Source organism: Beta vulgaris, chromosome 1 (assembly GCF_026745355.1).
Source record: "Beta vulgaris subsp. vulgaris cultivar EL10 chromosome 1, EL10.2, whole genome shotgun sequence".
Taxonomy (NCBI): Eukaryota; Viridiplantae; Streptophyta; class Magnoliopsida; order Caryophyllales; family Amaranthaceae; genus Beta; species Beta vulgaris.
The window spans coordinates 16,187,799-16,207,917 of record NC_079202.1 but is presented as its reverse complement, the minus strand read 5'-3'; the positions used below and the strand labels follow the sequence as shown (position 1 = coordinate 16,207,917).

General features: G+C 38.8%; 1 protein-coding gene across 1 annotated transcript; it reads right to left on the bottom strand.

The window, feature by feature from the left end:
• Positions 1–1,348: 1,348 nt before the first annotated feature.
• Positions 1,349–4,518, bottom strand: LOC104905888 (uncharacterized). The gene is made up of 6 exons (XM_010694542.1): positions 4,399–4,518; positions 3,736–3,888; positions 2,484–2,735; positions 2,156–2,374; positions 1,838–2,032; positions 1,349–1,594 (listed from the first exon to the last, which is right to left on the bottom strand). The coding sequence occupies exons 1-6, from the start codon at positions 4,516–4,518 to the stop codon at positions 1,349–1,351; spliced, it is 1,185 nt and encodes a 394-aa protein (XP_010692844.1).
• Between the last annotated feature and the right edge of the window lie 15,601 nt (positions 4,519–20,119).

The following is a 20,119-nucleotide window of genomic DNA, read 5'->3' as shown; positions in this document are numbered from 1 at the left end:
CTAATATTTAAGAAAGTGTTAAATATGCTGACTTAAAATGATATATAATATCTAATAAAGTGTTACTATAGTTTCAGAGACGAAATATAAAATGCTATTATATGTGAAAAAGTGTTACATAAAAATTATGAGTAACACTATGAAAATGTTAGATTAGTGTTATATTAGAAAATTTGAGTAACCCTTGAAAAAGTAAAATATTAGCATTGAAAAGTGTTACTTAGAGAGTAGGTAGCACGTGGAGATGTTTCACTTATAAAAGTGTTACCTATGGCCTAAAGCAATACTTTTAGGCATTTAAATAATACTTTTCGTGGTGATACTTTAGGCCACCAATGTACTAGTGACTACCATTTCAATGTTTAATTTTTCAAAGTAAAACATAATAAGGTCTTATAATTATATGTAAATATTTTTTTTTGACGAGAAAATTCTGCCGAATTTATTAATCAGGGCTGCAATCAGCCATAACAAAATCACATACCTCTTGAGGCGATTCCTCCAACCAAACTCTCATCTCCCCAAATCCCTCACTCATCTTGGCTAACTTATGAGCCACTGCATTACCACTCCTCTTGACATGAGAGAAAGAAACAACAGTACAATTTCGAGACAAAACAAAAATATCATGCACTAAGACACCAAAAATATATATATGCACTAAGACACCAAAATAATTATAATTTCTTGGTAGAGAGATGTCAAGAATTGCATCAGCTTCCTCTAGTAAAAACGTCTCTTTTATCATGCTCACATTCCATTTATTGTCTACCATCATCATTCTCCCTTGGTAATGCACTTTTCCTCGGCAATCTCAGAAGCCAAGGATCACTAACAATTTTTGTATTCTCTCTGTTGCTCACTATTCTTCTTAACCCCTTCTTCAAAAGATTTTTTGTTGTGAGTATCGAGCACTATGTATAGCTAATGTTTGGCTTGATGTCCACCTCCAAAAATGATGAGTTAGGAAAATATTTTCCTTTGAGAACTTTTGACATGAGAGATGATTCATTTGTGTGTATTCGCCATCCTTGTTTTGCAAGTAATGCCATATCAAAACATTTGAGATTTCTCAGAGCTAAACCTCCATGTTTCTTTCATTTACACAAATCCTTCCATGCCACCCAAGCTATCTTTTTGTCATCCTTCTTTTCGACCTATAGGAAAGCCCGACACATACTCTCCATATCTTTGATGATACTCGACGGAAGTGGGAAGCACTGCATAGGATACATTAGTATTTCTTGTGCCACCGATTTAATCAAAATTTCACGACCAGGCTGAGATAAAAAACCTTCTTTCCATCCTTTTAGATTTTTCCAAACTCTGTCTTGTATGAATTGGAACACTACCTTTTTCGAACTACCAATATAAGTAGGTGTCCTAGATAACGTTTATGGTCATCTACTGCCTTAAAGTTCAACTTCAAATGAAGCATTTCTTTCTTCTCTGGCTCAATGTTTCGGCTAAAAGAGACCTTAGATTTCTCCATATTGAACTTTTGCCTAGAAGCAGCTTCATAGATGGAGAGAATTCCAAGAACCTTCTCAACTTCCTCTGTTGTAGCTCCAACGTACAAACAACAAACTATCATCTGCATAAAACAAATGTGAAATAGGCTCCACCTTTTTTCCAATCTTTACTCCATGTATAGACTTTTTTTTTTGTTCCGCATCCCGTAGAAGAGCAGATAACCCCTCCGCACCAAGAATGAACAAAAAAGGGGATAAAGGGTCCCCTTCTATAAGCCCTCGGCTTGAGGAAAAACGAGATGTGGGTTGCCCATTCAAAAGCATTGAGAAGTAGCTGATGTAAGACACTTCATAATCATATTCACAAATTGCTCCGGAAAACCCATTTTCACCATCATATTCCACAAAAAAGGCCACTCCACCCTATCAGAGGCCTTACTCATATCCAGTTTGAGAGCTAAATTCCCTTTCACACCTTTTTTCTTTTTCCTTATATAGTGGAAACACTCATAAGCAATCAAAGCATTATCAGTAATCAGACGCCCAGAAACAAAACCACTCTGAGACTCATGTATAACAAAAGGGAGAACTTTTTTTAATCTGTTTGCCAGGACCTTTTATACTATTTTATAAACCACATTACACAAAACAATAGGCCTAAAGTCTGCCAGGGACTTACACACCTTTTTGTTCGGGATCAAAACAATATGAGTATGGTTTATATCACTTATTTCAGCTTTGTTATTCAATACATTGAGCACAGTGCTTACTACATCGCTTCCAATGACTTCCCAACATTGTTGATAAAACATAGTTGACATCCCATCTGGGCCTGGGGCCTTCAATGGGTGCATTTGGAATACCGCTTGTATCACTTCCTCCCCTGTGTAACCTGCGGCCAGCTGGGATACCATGTCTACTGTCATAACAAATGGTACTTTGGAAGTGACAGGATCTGCATCATCTACGCCACTAGTAGAAAAAAGGTCCTTAAAAAAAATTCCTAAAGACCTCCGTTATATGTTCTTCCTCCTCATAGAGATTACTAGCTTCATCCCGTATTGATGTTATATTGTTTCTTGTTTGGCGTTGCTTAGCCTTTACATGAAAAAAGCTGGTATTTTTATCCCCGCTTGAGAGCCATATTTTCCTATTACGTCGTCTCCAAAACAATTCCTCTCGTTCTTCTAACTCATCCATTCGAAAATCAAGTGCTCTCATTTTTGCCATCACCTCCATAGATTGTTCCTCATTCATAAGCTCCTGCATCAGATTTTCGCAGTTTCGGATCTGCTTTGCAAAAGATCCAAAAGTCTCTCTCTCTCGCAGGCCCTTAAACTCGAAGCAGTGGTTGCTAGATTTTGGCTCAAGTCCATACCTTGGACCCAATTTTCTCGTATAATATCCTTACATGAATCCTCCCTTAGCCACATTTCTTTAAACCTGAACACCTTCCTTTTCCTCCTGTTTTTGGTCGCTTCTGGACACTTTTGAATGGACATGAGGATTGACAGATGGTCGGATTTTCGTTTCTTTAAATGGCTTACAATAGACCCTGGGAAAATGTCTATCCATTCTTTGATAGCAAGGAATCTATCTAGCCTTCTTGAATATTTTCTTCACCTCCCCTACCATTACACCATGTATACTCATACCCTGTGAACGCGACATCCATCAACTCAGATGCATCAAAACCATTCCCCCTTCTTCTCATTTGACGTGAGAAGGAGATTAAAATCCCCCCCCCCCTGCAAAGCCACGACAAATGGGATTCCATACTTAGTTGCTGCATTAACTCGACGTTTTTGTATTTTTGACCATCCTTTAGATAACCATACAACCCCATGAATCGCCATTTCACTCCTTGAGTGACCATATCCACGTCAATATGGTTTTGAGAAAAGGACTTCACATTTGCCTCTACACCCACTCTTCATATTAAAGCCACACCCCCTTTCGTTTTCTACCTTCCCCATCACAACTAACAACCACCACATTCTCCATTCCCACCTTATTTTAATGTTCCCCATCTCCCAATCTTTTAACTTTGTTTCCGACAAGAACATTATTTGGGAACTCTCTGAAATTAAAAACCTTTTTAGAGCATTAATTGCATGTGGACTCCCCAAGCCACGACAATTCCAGCAGATTTTTTTTTTAACATGGATCACCGAGGGCCATATTGGTGGGGCCCTCCACTCTTACAGCTACTGCTTAAGCATTATGAGATATGGAGGCAACATCAAGACGAGTTTTTTAACACCTCTATATTTTCAATCTCCATATTATCATCTAATGTAAAATTTCTATCATCCCAGACTCTCTTAGCACCACTACTCTCTCCACCTAAGTAATTGTCCATGCGCACCTGGCGCTTAATTCTCTTCCAAGTTCTCCCTGTATCACTCTTTTCACCCTGTTATAACGGATGTGAGGAAGAACAAATTATGAATGCAAAAACCAATAAGAACAGACAACAGATTTACGTGGTTCACCAATTTGGCTACATCCACGGCAGAGAGAGGGAGAATATTTTATTATGAGAGTAGAACAGATTACAGAGAGAACATAGTGTTTTTCGTAGTGTAAAACCTAGGTAAAAATAACCTATTTATACAAAACGGACAAAAACGTGTAAAACGCGTGATATTAAATCCGTCTGTCCCGCCCTCGGGGTATCACCCGCGCCCGCAGCTTGAGATGATGCATTCTGACAGACTTCCTGTCCGCCCGCGGGATCCACCCTGCTCCCGCGGGTTATTGGGCTGCTCCTCAACAATGAATTCCCGCGCCCGCGGGATCGAGCCTGCGCCCGCGGGTTTCCGAGCTTGGCTTGAATTCAAGGCATCCTTTACACACCCACTTTTAACTCCTCACAAACCACCAACCCCTCAATTATACCTCCTTGCTCCTTATGACTTCTAACCTCATCCTCCCTCTTGTCATCTATTAAGTTCCTGCTACCTCCCCTATCCCCATTAATCTCAACCTCCTCGATACCCATACTCCCCAATTGATGAACAACACTCTCCACTCCATGCTTCATTTTGGCTTTTCGAGTAAATGAGGGTTTTGTCACAAATAATTTCCTGCCTTCACTCCCTCTTCAGGATTTTGTGGCAACACCTTCCATGGGGAAGCTTGGAGCCGGCTCCCAAACTGCTTCTTCGGAGAAAAGTGTCCTTTATGGTAATCACAACCCTTGTTACCATGTCCTATGACACCACAAATATAACAAAAGAGAGGGATCCTCTCGTACTTCACCATTATTTTGGCATGATCACCACCCTTCACCTTTATTTTAATCTCCTCCTTTAGTGGTTTACGAACATCGATCATGATCCTAATGCGAATTTAGCATTCAATCTTCATAGCATTCATTTTATCAGTTTTCACATATGTGCCAATTTTACTCGCCACAACATCTTCGCATTCTGATCACTACTACGTCCCTTGAAGGGTAAATTATATATATATAAAAAAAACGAATAACCTGGAGCATAAACATAGACAAAGCCTTTTTATCTCTAATACTTTTATTAAGGTATTAACCTTCTCTTACCCCAATTTTATTGGCATTGTTAATTTTATCTCCAATTCCTTGGAAGTTTTTTTAAAAAATAATTTATCATGATATAACGTCCTTTTTCCAATTAGCACTAAAAAGAAAATTATGAAAAAATAATAAAATCAATTATGAGATTTATAATTAATAATATATTTGATAATTATAACTACCTGGAGCATTGTCCATACCAAAAATACTAGTTAAATTATTAAAATGCAACCTAATTCGTTTTTTCCTTCTTGGCGGAAATGCACCCGAAATTAATAGTGTAGCACTTCGTTTGACCTGACTCATTTACTGAACCAGGTACGTACTTATAATGACTATACTTTTTTCATTAATTTAAAAAATAGACATATATTATGTTCTATTTTTGTTTGTTTAACTTGTGTTTGTTTAGCAATCATTTTGACCGTATTATTATATGTTCATGCAGGCTGCAGCATGAACTTGACTTGACTTTATTGCGAGTTCGATCTAAAGACTAAAGTCTATTATATCAATCAAATGGTCTCTCATTCAAAATTTACTAGCCCTATCATAAATTTGTTGCTAGCTACATGTGTTTTTGACAAGATATGTATTACAAAATGGTACTTTGTACCTCAATTTTTTTTCCGTTTACTTTTTATATATAAAAATTAAATGTACAGAGTGACAGTAAATAATAACTTGGACAACTATTTTAAATTCTTATTAGAAAAAAGTCAAACATAAGAAAAGAAAATAAAACCAACTAAGGACCAATTAGCATTACTGCAGTTGATGCAATGTGAATTCTTCTTTAAATGATGTGATGTTATAAAAGTATAGCTTCAATTTTGTTTGAAACAAATTCGCATGAATGAAGTTTTTTTTGCCTTCCTTTGAAGTTGATTAGTATGTACTTGCTCAATTTTTAATAATATTCTCATTGATTATTCAAGTAAAAGTTCAATAACTTTAATATTTTCTTCAGTTTGTTTTAAATGAAATATTGGGTAAAGTGACACTATTCATTAATCAATTTTGATTTCAATTTATCGCCATTATATACAGAAAAACATAGTTAAATGGGATCTTGTTAGATTCGTCTCGATGCATACTATCAAATTATAACTTTTTATATATTTTTTACGTGTACACAACTAAAGATCTTAATGATTAAAGAAGCGCGTTGGGTTGCCTCAAAAAGCAAACGTTTCATTTAAAACAGAACGGAGGAAGTATATGATAATTAATATATTTAAAAAATATTATCATAGAAGATTTTGTTGGGTTATTTGTGTTGACGTATATTTTTATAATTTCAAAATTTCATAATATTTATTATTATACAATAAAAGATATAAGTGGTCAAAATAGTGTATAGTAGACTATATAAAACACACATTGGGTGATCTTCAAATAGAAGAGGGAGTATGAAGGTTTTGATAATATGAAAATTAGGTCTACTTATCTCCTAAATAAGTAGGAGATTATGTACAGCTTAAAAGTATAGAGGATTAGAGGAAATTCCATGCAAAAGCAATTGGCGATTGGGTGAGTAGCTTTCATGTTTTTAATTAGGATGGTTAGTATCTATCACTTTTTCGATAAGGGGAAATTCAATTGTGTACAACAATAAAAATTTCAACAATTTTCAAAGAAATTGTGCTATCATTAATGGGATAAATTTGGCAACTAAATGGACATGTAAATAGGACCAAATTGCGAATTGAATGAAGAAAATAAAGAAAAACAATCGAAGAATGATTGATGATTAGAAAAAGGAAATGAAAAAGCTAAGGATAAGTTGTATTGATTTAGGTTGACTTCTACTTAAGCATCCAAAATAACCTAGCACCAACCCATAAACCCAAAACCACCCTTTAACCGTCCCCACGACAGAGAGTGAGGAGAGCAGCCGGAGCCTTCCACTACCAGATTCTCAGGTTCGAGCAAATGCCGAGGTTAGTCAGAATTAGGATCCCCCACCCCCCTATGTGCCTTCTTTAGTAGGGAAGACCTTCAAGGAAGCAATCTAAGTGGAAGGATTAGCTACAGGGCAACAAATTTCAAAAAAAATCCCTCTAGGCCTTCCCCCTTTACTGTTTGTGACATCCCAGCCAAATGGTGATGGAGAGGATGAAGTGTTTTATCCCCATATCTGAAAGTCAATATGAAGACCTTGTCAAACCTTGGTCTGATGCCCTCATTTGTAAAATTATGGGTAGATCTTTCTCACAAGAATACCTCAAAAAGGAGCTGCAGAAGGTATGGTTATGGAAGGAACCGATTGATGTGGTCTCGCTTATGTCAGGGGGTTTATAGCTTGAAATGCCCAATGAAGGAGGAGAAGTCCCGAATCTTGGCGATGGGCCCTAGATGGTAATGGGATCCATACTTTGGGTACAGTCGTGGCAACCGGGGTTCAAACCCTCCCAATCTAGCATTACTCAATACCCTATATGGGTGAATCTATCGTAGCTACCGGTTGAGTTCTTCAGAAAAGATATTTTGGAATTGGTGGGAAATTCGATGGGGAGTATCATTAAAGATCAACGCCCATTCCCTCGATGGAGATCACCATAGATACGCTTCACTATGTGTAACATGAAGGCAAACAAAAGTCTGGCGGAGAGAGCCTGGCTAGGTTGGAATAGACAAGATATTGTCTATTCGTAAAAATCCTTGGGTGTGTAAATCTTGCCAGAAAGTTGGACACAACGGTAAAAATTTTCCTTCCAATGCCGACACAAAAAAGGAGGTGATTGATTTAAGCAAAAAGGTAGCGGGAGTGGACCCCCAAAAGGGAAAAAAAGGGACAAGAAAAGGACTAGGTCCAAGTTAGGAGAAAAAAGGCGAAATATGTTGACTTACAAAAAGGGGACAAGAAGACAGTTAGGGTCGATCCCATATAGACACCTAATAAGAGAGAGCATAAAGTAAAATTGCAGGATGTGCTGCAGGCTCATAGATCCGACCCTCAAAAGAAAGATTTTAAAAATCTTTCAGAAAACCAAAGTCGCCTAAGTTAATGTCAAAAAATCCTAGGTCTGCTCCAAATCTGTTTCAAGTTCTCTCTCTCCTAGAGGAAAATGTTCCCCAAAACCCGGTAGCCTCTATTAGGACGAAACGTGGCTTGAAACATGTACAATCCATCATTTCAGCCCCCTCTCTCCTATCATCCTACCTTCCCCGAACATGATACACACACCACCTAATCCTCTGCCATTTCTTACACGGAAAAGCCCGCCATGTCACCTTCTAACCCAAAACCAGTATTAATAACCCCCTCTCACCCATATCCCCACAAAAATTTCTTCAAAACAAACCTTTCTTCCCTTCCCAAAAAATCCCCACAAAACCCCAACTTGCAGCATGATGATGCCCCGATATCCTGAGGTACTCAACCTATTCAGATCTTTCTCCCCGCCCCCTCTATCCCCCCGCCAGATTCACCACCAGAACCAAGAGTGGTGCTAGTGTCAGCCCTCGAACCGATTCTATTCAACCCACCAGTGACGCCTCTCAAGCCGAACTGAATTGGGAAGCTGTCGAGTTTTATCTCTCGGACACGTTGGAGGACCCCAACGAGTTCCACACAGAAATTCAATGGAAGACGCTCATTGCAAATCAATATCTTCACCCGAAAAAGTCCGGTATCTAATAATGTATTCAAACTCGGAATTTCTCCCAACTCACGTGCCTCAAGTGAGAATCGTTGGTCACCTTCCCCGCTCAGGAAAATTTTCCTGAAGTGGTTCCTAAAGAAAGAGGGAGGAGTAGAGACCGAAGAAAGACAAATGCTAGCGAGCCTAGGACCATGGATGGACCCACGACCCATTCTCCCAGTAGTCCGAACCATAGTTGCGGTGGATCAGAAGGATGGAAGGATGATAATTTTGAGCAACACTAATGCATTACTCTTAGCGCCTCCAAAGTCCATTGAAACATATGGGAGTCACACTAACTTTAAGAGAGGCAAACAAAAAAAGAAACCCGCGAGAAGTCGAGATAGCTATGTGGCCCCACATGAGGATGTGGACCCGTTCTCAAACAAGTGTCGAAGTAGACCCGTGGGCAGTAGGAAATGAGGGATCCTCAAGAGACTCCTAGAAAAAATCCAACTCCACAAGGGAATGAGTGTGCTATTTTGGAATATTAGAGGGTTAGCAAAACCTCTTTTAAGCCGAATTTTCGGCTTCTCATGCAACAACATCACCATCCATCGTTGGTTATCCTTGCTAAAACTTGGATGGTCCATCAGAAAACGACAACAATCATTGGGGATCTGGGTTATGACTCGTGGCATTTGCTTGAACCTGAGGGTTTTGTAGGCGACATTATTCTTCTGTGGAACTTGCACATCTACTGAACTCTCTTTTGTGATTACATTAATTATGCTAGTACAAAATTTTAAAGTCGGAAATTATTATGGAATAACCTAGAAAGATTTTCCTTTAATTTTAATCAACCTTGGCTTGTTGTGGGGGATTTTAATGAAGTTGTGAACCAGTTAGAGAAGTTTATGGGGACACCAATCTCTAGGAGTAGATCTAATCTTTTTGTTGCCACCCTGGATCGTTGTAATTTAATTGATCTAGGTTTTAACGACCCTAAGTTTACGCGGACTAATAAAAGAAAGCTTCACCCAATCTTAGAAAGACTGGATAGGGGGTGGGCTAATACTGAATGGTTGTAGTATTACCCGAACGCAAATCTTTGGCATCTCACGAGGATCTGATCTGATTACTGCACGATCATGATTAATCTTGATAATTCCCCTTTTTCCTGGGGAGAGAAACCCTTTCATTTTGAACCTATGTGGTTACTTGATAATAGGTTTAGGGGGAAAGTCCTTCAGTCATGGCCTAAGAATAGTCGTCTATCCAAGATAGCCTTCATTTGTTCAAGGATAGCTTAATTAAATGGAATCGATCAACTTTTGGTAATGTTTATAAAAAAAGGCACCTCTTTGATAGGTTAAGGGGAACGCAAAACAACCTCCTGCACCACGCTACCTCGAGGTTTCACCAAGACCTAGAAACCCAAGTCCAAGAAGATATTCTCAAATCCCTAGAATAGAAAGAGTTACTATGGAGAACCAAAAGTAGGATGGAGAGGATTGGGGAAGGGGAGAGGAACACATGGTTAGTGTGGTTATTAAGAGAAACTGAGCCCGTATCCACGGCTTGAGAGATGATGCGGGAAATGAAATTCAGGATCATGAGGGGATTAGGGAGCTTATTCTCTCGTTTTATAGGTATTTGTATACGTCCGAGCACCTAACCCGCCTTAGGAGGTCAAACTTATAGGTAGAGGGGGTTAGGGTGGGACATGTACCATCCGTAGCTAAAATAAGAGAGGCTTTGTTGAGGATTAAACCTCTTAAAGTCATATGCCCAGATGACTTTCACCCGATTTTCTTTCACAAGACATGGAATATAGTGGGACCGGATGTTGGTAGAGACATCGAAGAGTGGTTTAGACTTGGTAGGATTCCTAAGGAGTTGTGTCAAGCGTTACTCTGTCTTATTCCCAAACAACCATCCCCGAATACAGTTAAACAATTCCAACCTATCAGCCTGTTTAATACGCTCTATAAGCTTGTCACAGAGGTTATTGTAACTAGGTTAAAACAAATCATCCTCACCTAGATTTCACCGATCAAAAATAGATTCATCAAAGGTAGGGGGTTTGATATGAACCTTGTTGTAGCCTCAGAGGTCTTGCATTCAATGTAGAAAAAGAAAGGAAAACCGAGATGGTTTCCCTAAAAATCGACCTTAAAAAAGCCTATGATAGAGTTGAGTGGTCCTTTCTTAAAGAGTGTCTCCAGTCTCACAACCTTAATCCCACTGCCTTAAATCTACTCATGGATTGTGTTTTTAGCTTCTTCGTTTGTTCTCATAAACGGGAGGAAATCAAAAGATTTTAACCATACAAGAGGTCTTAGACAAGGGGATCCAATGTAACCTCATTTATTTAATGTATGCCTTGAGGCCCTCACGAGTACGAGTCTTGCCATAAGAATCTATGGACACCCTTTTGGTTGGGGAATGGACTTGGTATTTGTAGATGACCTTCTGTTGTTTGGTAAGGTGGATGAAACCACAACCTTTACAGTGCGGAGGGTACTAGAAAGGTTTTGTGAAGAGTCAGAATAAAAAATTGAGGCAAAGAGTAAGCTTATATTTTCCCCCAATACTTCGGAAGATCACAAAAACGTGTTTATGAGCATAATGAATGTTGAGGAAAACCCTACCCCGGGAATATATTGGCTTACCCATATCCCATAAACACCCAACTCGAAATCAAGTCCAATTTGTTGTGGATAAGGTCAAATCTTGTCTCGCGAATTGGAAGATCAAGTTTCTCTCAAAAGACAGCGCGAATGTGTCTAATTAAGTCTATCCGATCTACTATCCCGACCTATTACATTCATGTTGCCTTTCTACCTAGCTAAGAGTACGCTAAGCGACCCAGATAACATTTGTAATAACTTCTTATGGGGGGAGGAGGGGGAGAGGAAAAAGCTGCATTTGGTAAGTAGACAAACTACCTTCTTACCCAAAAGTAATGGGGGCCCAGGAATCCGAAGCCAAGTACATATGAACCTAGCTTTTATGGCGAAGTTAGGATGGAAGATTGCTCAAGAGCCACCCATTGTCTCCGTGGATTGCATTAGATCTAAGTACCTCCATAGGAATAATGTAACTAGTTTTAAGAATGGCTCAGTAGTGTGAAAAAATATTAGGAAGGGTTGCGAGCTGTTACGTCATAATAGTTTTTGGAACTTGGGGAATGGTAAGAGTGTAGATTTTTGGTATGAGGACTGGTTAATGATTGGCCCCAAAAGAGGGTTGGTGTAGGGACCTCTCCTCTCGTAAGATTGTAGCAAGGTTCCATAGTTGCTTTCCGCCTTTGGCTGCCTCCTCGAAGGATCTTCTTCTGCATAGCTTTGTGACTCATACGGGTTTCTCCCTTAAACAAGTGTACAATGCCCTTAGTCCTTAGCCATGCCCTTAAATTGACCTTTCTTGGATTTGGTAGGGCCAAATGCAGCCTAAGATTAAGTTCTTCATGTGGCTTCTATGGCAGGATTGTATCCCTCATAGAAATTTATTGTTGGGTAGAGGTATTATTCGAGAAGGGGGATGTCCTAGGTGTCAGGAGTCCATTGAAGATTCTGCACACATTATTGTCAATTACCCGAAGAGTAGAGGGATTTGGGACCATGAAGGGGTCCCGCAAGTGGTGTATAATGATTTCTAGACATAGCTAAAAGAGAATATGACGTCGTCAGAGATGCTTAGGGACATTCCTTGGTCGAGTGTCTTCCCATATTTATGTCACCAAATCTGGAAAGATAGAAATAACCGTGTTTTAAGGCAACCATCCCTTCTCTCTTGAAGGTAATTAGTTTTAGAGCCTCAAGAGGTGCACGAGATTATGTGTCAACAATTACTCGAAACCTAAATATAATTACTAACCCAAGATGTTTTGCCCACCCCAAATGTCGCCTAATGATACATGTTGATGCTTCTTTTGTTAGTTCCACAGAAAAGGTGGGATTAAAGGGGGGGGGGGGGGTTATTCGAGATCACTCAGGTCAATGGTTGTTGGGGTGGGAAAAGTTTTTTTATGCTAATCATTCTCTTACAATAGAACTTTTAGCAATCATGGAGGCTATGTAGGGCGATAGGTGCAGGATGTAATGTAACTAGGTTTTTCCCTTTTCCTCCTAGTTATTGTAATGAATTTCTAGTTTTGGATTGTAATATTTTATACAATATTAACTAAGGAATGAAATGCTTCGTTCAAAAATAAAAAAGACATACAACCAAAAATATGACTCATGTTTATATGGTATAGTTCAAGTCTTATTTGCATGAATACTCAGCTCAATCATTCTTTTATAATTAATAAACAACTTGTTGTCAAGTTAATAACACCTTCTGTTACTTCTTATTAGTGTTGTCATATTTTCACATTTTATCATTTTACATTAGATTTTGAGCTATAATTAATTGTTAGGCTTGGGTTCTGCCCCTAGTACTTACATTTTTCATTTATTAAGATTTACTCTAAAATGATAACACTAAAAATAACTTAGTTTAGTGGTTAAGATATTAATATATAAGTTTGAAGTCGCAGGATCAAACATTATACAATGCATTTACTATTTTTTGTAATTGTTTGTAAATATATGGAGTAGAACCTTAAGAGATTGCCACTTGTTACCGTTCTTTGTTTAAGAATACTCTAAAATGATAATAATAAATATAGGAAAATTTGTAAAAAAAAATCTTTTAAAAGTCTAATTTTGCGAAAAACAACTTTTAAATCATTGTTTGCAAAAAGAGGTCACGGGTTCAAATCTTGTTGCAAGATAATTTTACTTTTGTTAGTTTGAGTTGTAAGATGAGTCAAATTTTGTTTTTGACAGGAAGGCTGATGATGAATTTGTAATAGTCTACCTTCAATAATTCTAAAAATTAAATCCTACAGCATAAAACAATTAAACCTATATATAAAAATATACGCATAACGATGAACGACAAGAGGAGAGAAGCAAGCATAGCTAATAATGTTATTGTCTCGAATGGTCAATAATAAGGCATGCAGTTGCAAGTTTTATCAATGATTCAAAGATATTCTTGTCTCCTAGTGATCCTTATAGCCTGTACAATACCCGTATTCAGAGGATGCCTCGAATAATGCATGTTCATCATTTGATCATCATCGTCATCATCCATCAACCCATGCATAGGTAGTTAGTTTACTTCGAACATGCATCATGCATGCTTTAATTATATGTATATAGAATATAGTATATGCTTATAAAATACTTACTTTTAACTCAAATTATTGTGTGAAGACACACAAACAAATTGAACGTTTGGTCTCAAATCTATACAAATATATTAAAAGGTGTGTAAGCGTCATGTGGCACCCTCCTCCTGCCACTAGAATTTTGTCACGTGTCTGTTAACCAATAAAGTCAAGTGGTCGTTATTTAAAAAATAAATATGCTGAAGCCTGGGCTTGCATCCCTGACCTTATGTGAGGGTTTTCAAAGAATCACCATCTTATCTAACATCTCTTAGTGATCTTGTTTCCATAAAATTACAAATATGTGTTGTAATTAGTTAATGTTATTAAACATATCCTTTGCATCCCTAAAAATAAATACATTTGCATGTTCATTAAAATTAATTATGTATGCATGATACCATTTGAAGAACAGTGTTGACCACTACAGTACTACCCTTATATTTACAGTAATACTATAAACAAAACTTGATCATAAGTCTGTATTAAATATGGGTCTAGGCCGCATCCACGTCTAATATTGTTGGAGATAATAATTAGGAATATTGTATAATATCTTTTATATCCTAATTATCTTTTATCTTTTCCTAACCTAGTGTGATATGGTTTAGGGTTGTTATGTACTATATATATGTTTGGAGAATTAATGAGAAGGATATGAGTTCACATTATTTTGACATGGTATCAAGAGCCTAGGGTTCAACACCGAGAAAAAAAAAAAAAAAAAAAACCTTCCTTGCTGTGAGTTAGGGAGATGACGAAGGAAGCTGCGGAAAAGCCGAAGGATGCTGCTCCTCCTCCACCACCTCCATCGGTGGATCTTGAATATCATCTGGGTTCTAGTGATCATCCTGGCATCATTATCACTCCGATAAAATTGAAAGGACCGAATTATGATGAGTGGGCAAAGGCGGTTCGCCGCGCGTTGATCGCAAAGTGGAAGTTTGGCTTCGTTGATGGTTCGATTCTCGAACCTCCGACTGATTCAATGAAGCAGAAACATTGGATTGCTGTTAATTCCATGCTTGTGTCATGGATTACCAACACCCTTGACGAAAGTTTGCGCTCGACCATTGAGGATTATGATGTGGTGAGTGAGTTGTGGATTCATTTGAAGCACCGATATTGTGTGGTAAGTGGTACTCGTGTTTGTCATCTCAAACAAGCATTGGGTTCTTGTAAACAAACGTCTACTGAGTCTGTGACTGAGTACTTTGGGAGATTGTCGAAAATTTGGAACGAATTGGTGCAATATTGTCGGGTTCCAAAGTGTTCGTGTGGCGCCTGTACCTGCAACATTGCCAAACAGGTGGGCGATATTCGTGATGAAGATTATTTGCACTATTTTTTGATTGGCCTGGATGATCCATATGAGGCTATTCGGGCTCAATTATTGGCTCAGTCTCCTCTTCCGTTGGTTGATAGTGCTTACCAAACGGTCATTAACACCGAGCGTCTTCGCGTCAAAGAAGGCAAGACAAAGGAGCCTGTCATGGCTTTCAAAGTGGAGGCTCGTTCCAAGTCGGATTCAGGAGATGGGGACAAACCTTTTTGTTCTCATTGTAATCGTCTTGGACATGACAAAAAGAACTGTTTTCAGATTATTGGTTTCCCAGAGGGTTGGGATGATAATCGGAAAGGTGGACGTGGTCGTGGTCGGAGTAGTTCCGTCACTCGTGGCGGTCGAGGAGGGGGGCGTGGTAGTAATGGGGGTGATCGTGGGAGTTCGAATACAAACCCCGGTGTTAGAGCTCATGCGGTGCAGGGAGGTATCAATAACACTAGCACTTCTTCATCTACTGGTAATATTACGCAAGGTTTGGTAGGGGTGACGTCGGACCAAGCACAACAAATTATCGATCTTCTTACAAAATCAAAATCTCGATTAGAAGGTAATACAAGTGATGCATGGATAGTAGATACCGGAGCATCTAATCATGTCACGCATGTTATTTCGATCCTGCGAAATATTAAAACAATTCAGAATTGTCCGGTCGGGTTACCGGATGGTCAAACTGTAAATGCCAATCAGTTGGGTTCGGTTACTTTAGATGGTGGTCTAGTACTTGATAATGTGTTGTTTGTTCCTCAGTTACAGTGTAATTTAATTTCTGTTACGCAACTTAGTGATGAATCACGATGTACTATTCAATTCACTGACAAAATTTGTGTTATACAGGACCAGTCGACGAGGATGATGATTGGCGTGGGTGAACGATGTGATGGGCTTTATTTTTTCCGAGGTGTGCCGCAAGTGCGTGTGTTTGCAGTAGGATGTGGCGTGGATCTTTGGCATCAGCGTATGGGGCACCCGTCGGAGAAGGTTCTTAAGTTGCTTCCTCCTGTGAGTCATTTAGTTAGAAAGAATAAAGGTGTTTGTGATGTTTGCCCGCGGGCTAAACAAACACGGAATAGTTTTCCTGTTAGTGAGAATAAAGCTGGTGATTTGTTTGAATTGGTGCATATTGATTTGTGGGGTCCATACAAGAAAGCATCGTCTTGTGGTGCTCGTTATTTTTTGACAATAGTAGATGATTATTCTAGGGGTGTATGGATTTATTTATTGAGAAATAAAACTGATGTTGAACATACCTTCCTTAATTTTATCGCTTTAATTAAACGTCAATTCAGTAAAATTATCAAAGTTGTTCGTACTGACAATGGGACTGAGTTTCAACATCTTCGTGAATATTTTGTTGTCCATGGGATTATTTTTGAGTCTTCTTGTGTGGGAACCCCTCAACAAAATGGGAGAGTAGAAAGAAAACATCAACATATTCTTAATGTTGCGAGGGCCTTGCGTTTTCAAGGGAATTTACCTATCAAGTTTTGGGGGGAATTTGCTTTGACGGCATGTTATTTGATTAATCGTACTCCAAGTCCTATTATTCAAAACAAAACCCCATATGAGATGTTGTTTGGTAAACCTCCATCATATGAGTCTATTCGAGTGTTTGGTTGTTTGTGTTATGCTCATAATCAAAGAAGTAGGGGAGACAAATTTGCATCTAGAAGTCGTCGTTGTGTGTTTCTTGGATACCCATTTGGTCAGAAAGGGTGGCAATTGTATGATTTGGAGTCTCATGAATATTTTGTGTCACGGGATGTGACATTTCATGAGAATGTGTTTCCGTTTGCGCAGAGTGTAGTTGAGAGTCAAGCACCATCTATGGTTGAGCTGGGTGATTGTGGTGATGAATTTGATTTTTGGAATGGTGGGCACGGGCTTGTGTCTTCTGGTGATCGAGGGGCTGCTTGCGGGACGGCTGAGCAGGACGCGCTTGCGTCTGTTGCTCCCGCGTGCGATGATGGCAGGCCCGTTGTGGCTGCTCGTGATGTTCCCGCTGCTGCCCAACCCGTGGCTGCTGGGTGTACGGGGACTGCCGAGGCAACATGTTCGGCGTCCAGGGGGGATGATGATGGTAATATGGCAGAGGTACAGGGGGATACTGATGGTTTGAGGGGTGCTTCGAATGACGAGGTGATGGGTAGAGGAAAAAGGACTAAGTTTCCGTCAATCAAATTGAGAGATTGTGTCACACATACTATTCGGAAAAATAAAGCTCATTCACCTTCTTCCATGCCGTTATCTTCCTCAGGTACTCCCTATTCTATAACATATTTTGTCAATTATGACCGTTTTTCAGAGAAACACAGAAATTATATTGCTGCAGTGACAGAAGCACGTATTCCAAGATCTTACAAAGAAGCAATGCAGCATAAGGGGTGGAGAGATGCTATGGCAGCTGAAATAAAAGCTCTTGAAGATCAAGGAACGTGGTGTTTGGAGACGCTTCCCACAGGGAAGAAAGCTCTCGGCAGCAAGTGGGTATACACTGAGAAAAGAGATGAAGCAGGCAATTTGCTCAGACTCAAAGCTAGATTGGTGTGTCTTGGCAATCATCAAGAGGAAGGAATTGATTATAATGAAACATTCGCTCCGGTAGCAAAGATGTCCACTGTTCGTACCTTTCTAGCAGTTGCTGCTGTTAAGAATTGGGATGTACATCAGATGGATGTACATAATGCCTTTTTACATGGTGATCTGGAGGAAGAGATTTACATGAAAGTTCCCCCCGGATTTCAGAAAAATCATTCTGATAAAGTCTGCAGGATGAAGAAATCTTTGTATGGCCTGAAACAGGCACCTAGGTGTTGGTTTGAAAAATTGTCTGCTGCTTTGAAGGAATATGGCTTTAAACAATCCTCTTCTGATTATTCCCTGTTTACTCTCTCCAAGGATGGATTGCAATTGAGTGTTTTGATTTACGTTGATGATATGATAATTGCAGGGAACAGTACATTTGGTTTGGAAAGTTTTAAAGCCTATTTGAGCAAGTGTTTTAAAATGAAGGATTTGGGAGCTCTGAAGTATTTTTTGGGGTTGGAAGTGGCGCGTAGCAAGCATGGGTTCTACGTTTGTCAACGTAAGTATACCTTAGATATTATTGCAGAAACTGGATTGTTAGGTGCTAAACCTGCAGATTTTCCGATGGAACAAAATCACAAGTTAGCATTGGCCGAAGGGAAGGAATTTTCGGATGGTGAAAAATATAGACGATTAGTAGGTAGATTGATTTATCTTGCCGTCACTAGGCCTGATTTGGCCTACTCAGTTCACATTTTGTCCCAGTTTATGCAGTCACCGAAGGAAGAACACTGGGAGGCAGCTTTGAGAGTGGTGCGGTATTTGAAGAAGTGTCCTGGTCAAGGAATTCTTTTACGGTCTGATAGTGTGTTGCAATTGAATGGATGGTGTGATTCGGATTGGGCGAGTTGTCCATTGACTCGGAGGTCATTGACAGGATGGTTTGTATTACTTGGTTTGTCCCCTGTGTCGTGGAAAACAAAGAAGCAACACACCGTGTCTCGAAGCTCTGCGGAAGCCGAGTATCGGTCTATGGCGGCTTTGACGTGTGAACTTAAATGGTTAAAACAGTTGCTTCGTGATTTGGGCGTGGAACACAAACGAGGTATGAATATGTTTTGTGATAGTCAATCGGCTTTGCATATTGCAAATAATCCTGTGTTTCATGAGAGGACGAAACATATTGAAGCGGATTGTCATTTTATCCGTGATGCGATAAAGGAGGGTATTATTCGACCATCATATGTTTCCACGAAGGTCCAACTTGCGGATATATTTACCAAGGCTTTAGGGAAAGCACAGTTTGAATTCTTTCTTGACAAGATGGGCATTCGTAATCTTCATGCTCCATCTTGAGGGGGGATGTTGGAGATAATAATTAGGAATATTGTATAATATCTTTTATATCCTAATTATCTTTTATCTTTTCCTAACCTAGTGTGATATGGTTTAGGGTTGTTATGTACTATATATATGTTTGGAGAATTAATGAGAAGGATATGAGTTCACATTATTTTGACAAATATATTGAGAAGTGTTCCTTAGAACGTATATGTGTCATGTCTCACCATCCCTTATTGAGTAACATTCTATCCACGTCTTTCTCATATAGTTAAAAAAAAAAAAAACATTCGTGAATATTCGAACACACAACCTCAAATATGAAAGAAAGAGATACAACCATCACTCCACTATACTATTATTGCTTTTTAATCAAAATTAATGCCGATGTATGAAAAGAGAACTTTCGAAATCCATATAATGAATGGCATAACTTTTTAATGAGTATGAGATGACTTATTTAACTACTACTAAATTATGGTACAGAAAAACCCCAAAGCATCGCCCGGACCTAAACACTAGTTTGCAGTTTAAAATAAGTTCTTCGAGAGTTGGTTGACCATAGTGTTAAACTTAATAATCAACTGTTTTATTAGCGTAGAATTTTACTATCCGTAAGACCATAACTGTTAAAAACTAGTAAACTCTAGACTTTCAACGGTGTTATAGTTTGATATCTAACATTTTATTTGCATGCACGGTTGCGAGAATGTTCTGCCAAATAGTCTTGCTAGTAAGTAGTTGTACTGGAATTTCCTGCCTCCAAATAAACATATTTTTGATTAGTGTCAATGTGTCATTCCAACGGGCTGAAATTTAAGTATATATATTTTATTAGGTGTATTTTTTGTCAAAACGAACCCTAATCCTCCCTAAAGGCTAAAGCCCAAGGCTGCCCAAGCCTTTTTTTTAAAGCTTAGTCTAATCCAATGCTATAATTGATGACTTACTCATCTTGCTCCCAAAAATTCATATATTCTAATCAATCTAATTAGAAAAAGTTAATAATCCCTTGGCACATAATCATTAAATAGTCCAATATTCCTTCCGTTGCATAATACTATTCTCATT

Excerpts from the sequence above, each read along its gene's own strand:
- LOC104905888 (XM_010694542.1), bottom strand. The coding sequence starts at position 4,518 with ATGAAGCATGGAGTGGAGAGTGTTGTTCATCAATTGGGGAGTATGGGT. Across the intron at positions 2,736-3,735 it reads TGGAGATTGAAAATATAGAG|GAGCTTATGAATGAGGAACA; the intron begins GTGTTAAAAAAC and ends AATCTGATGCAG. Across the intron at positions 2,033-2,155 it reads TTTTGATCCCGAACAAAAAG|AGTGGTTTTGTTTCTGGGCG; the intron begins GTGTGTAAGTCC and ends CATGAGTCTCAG.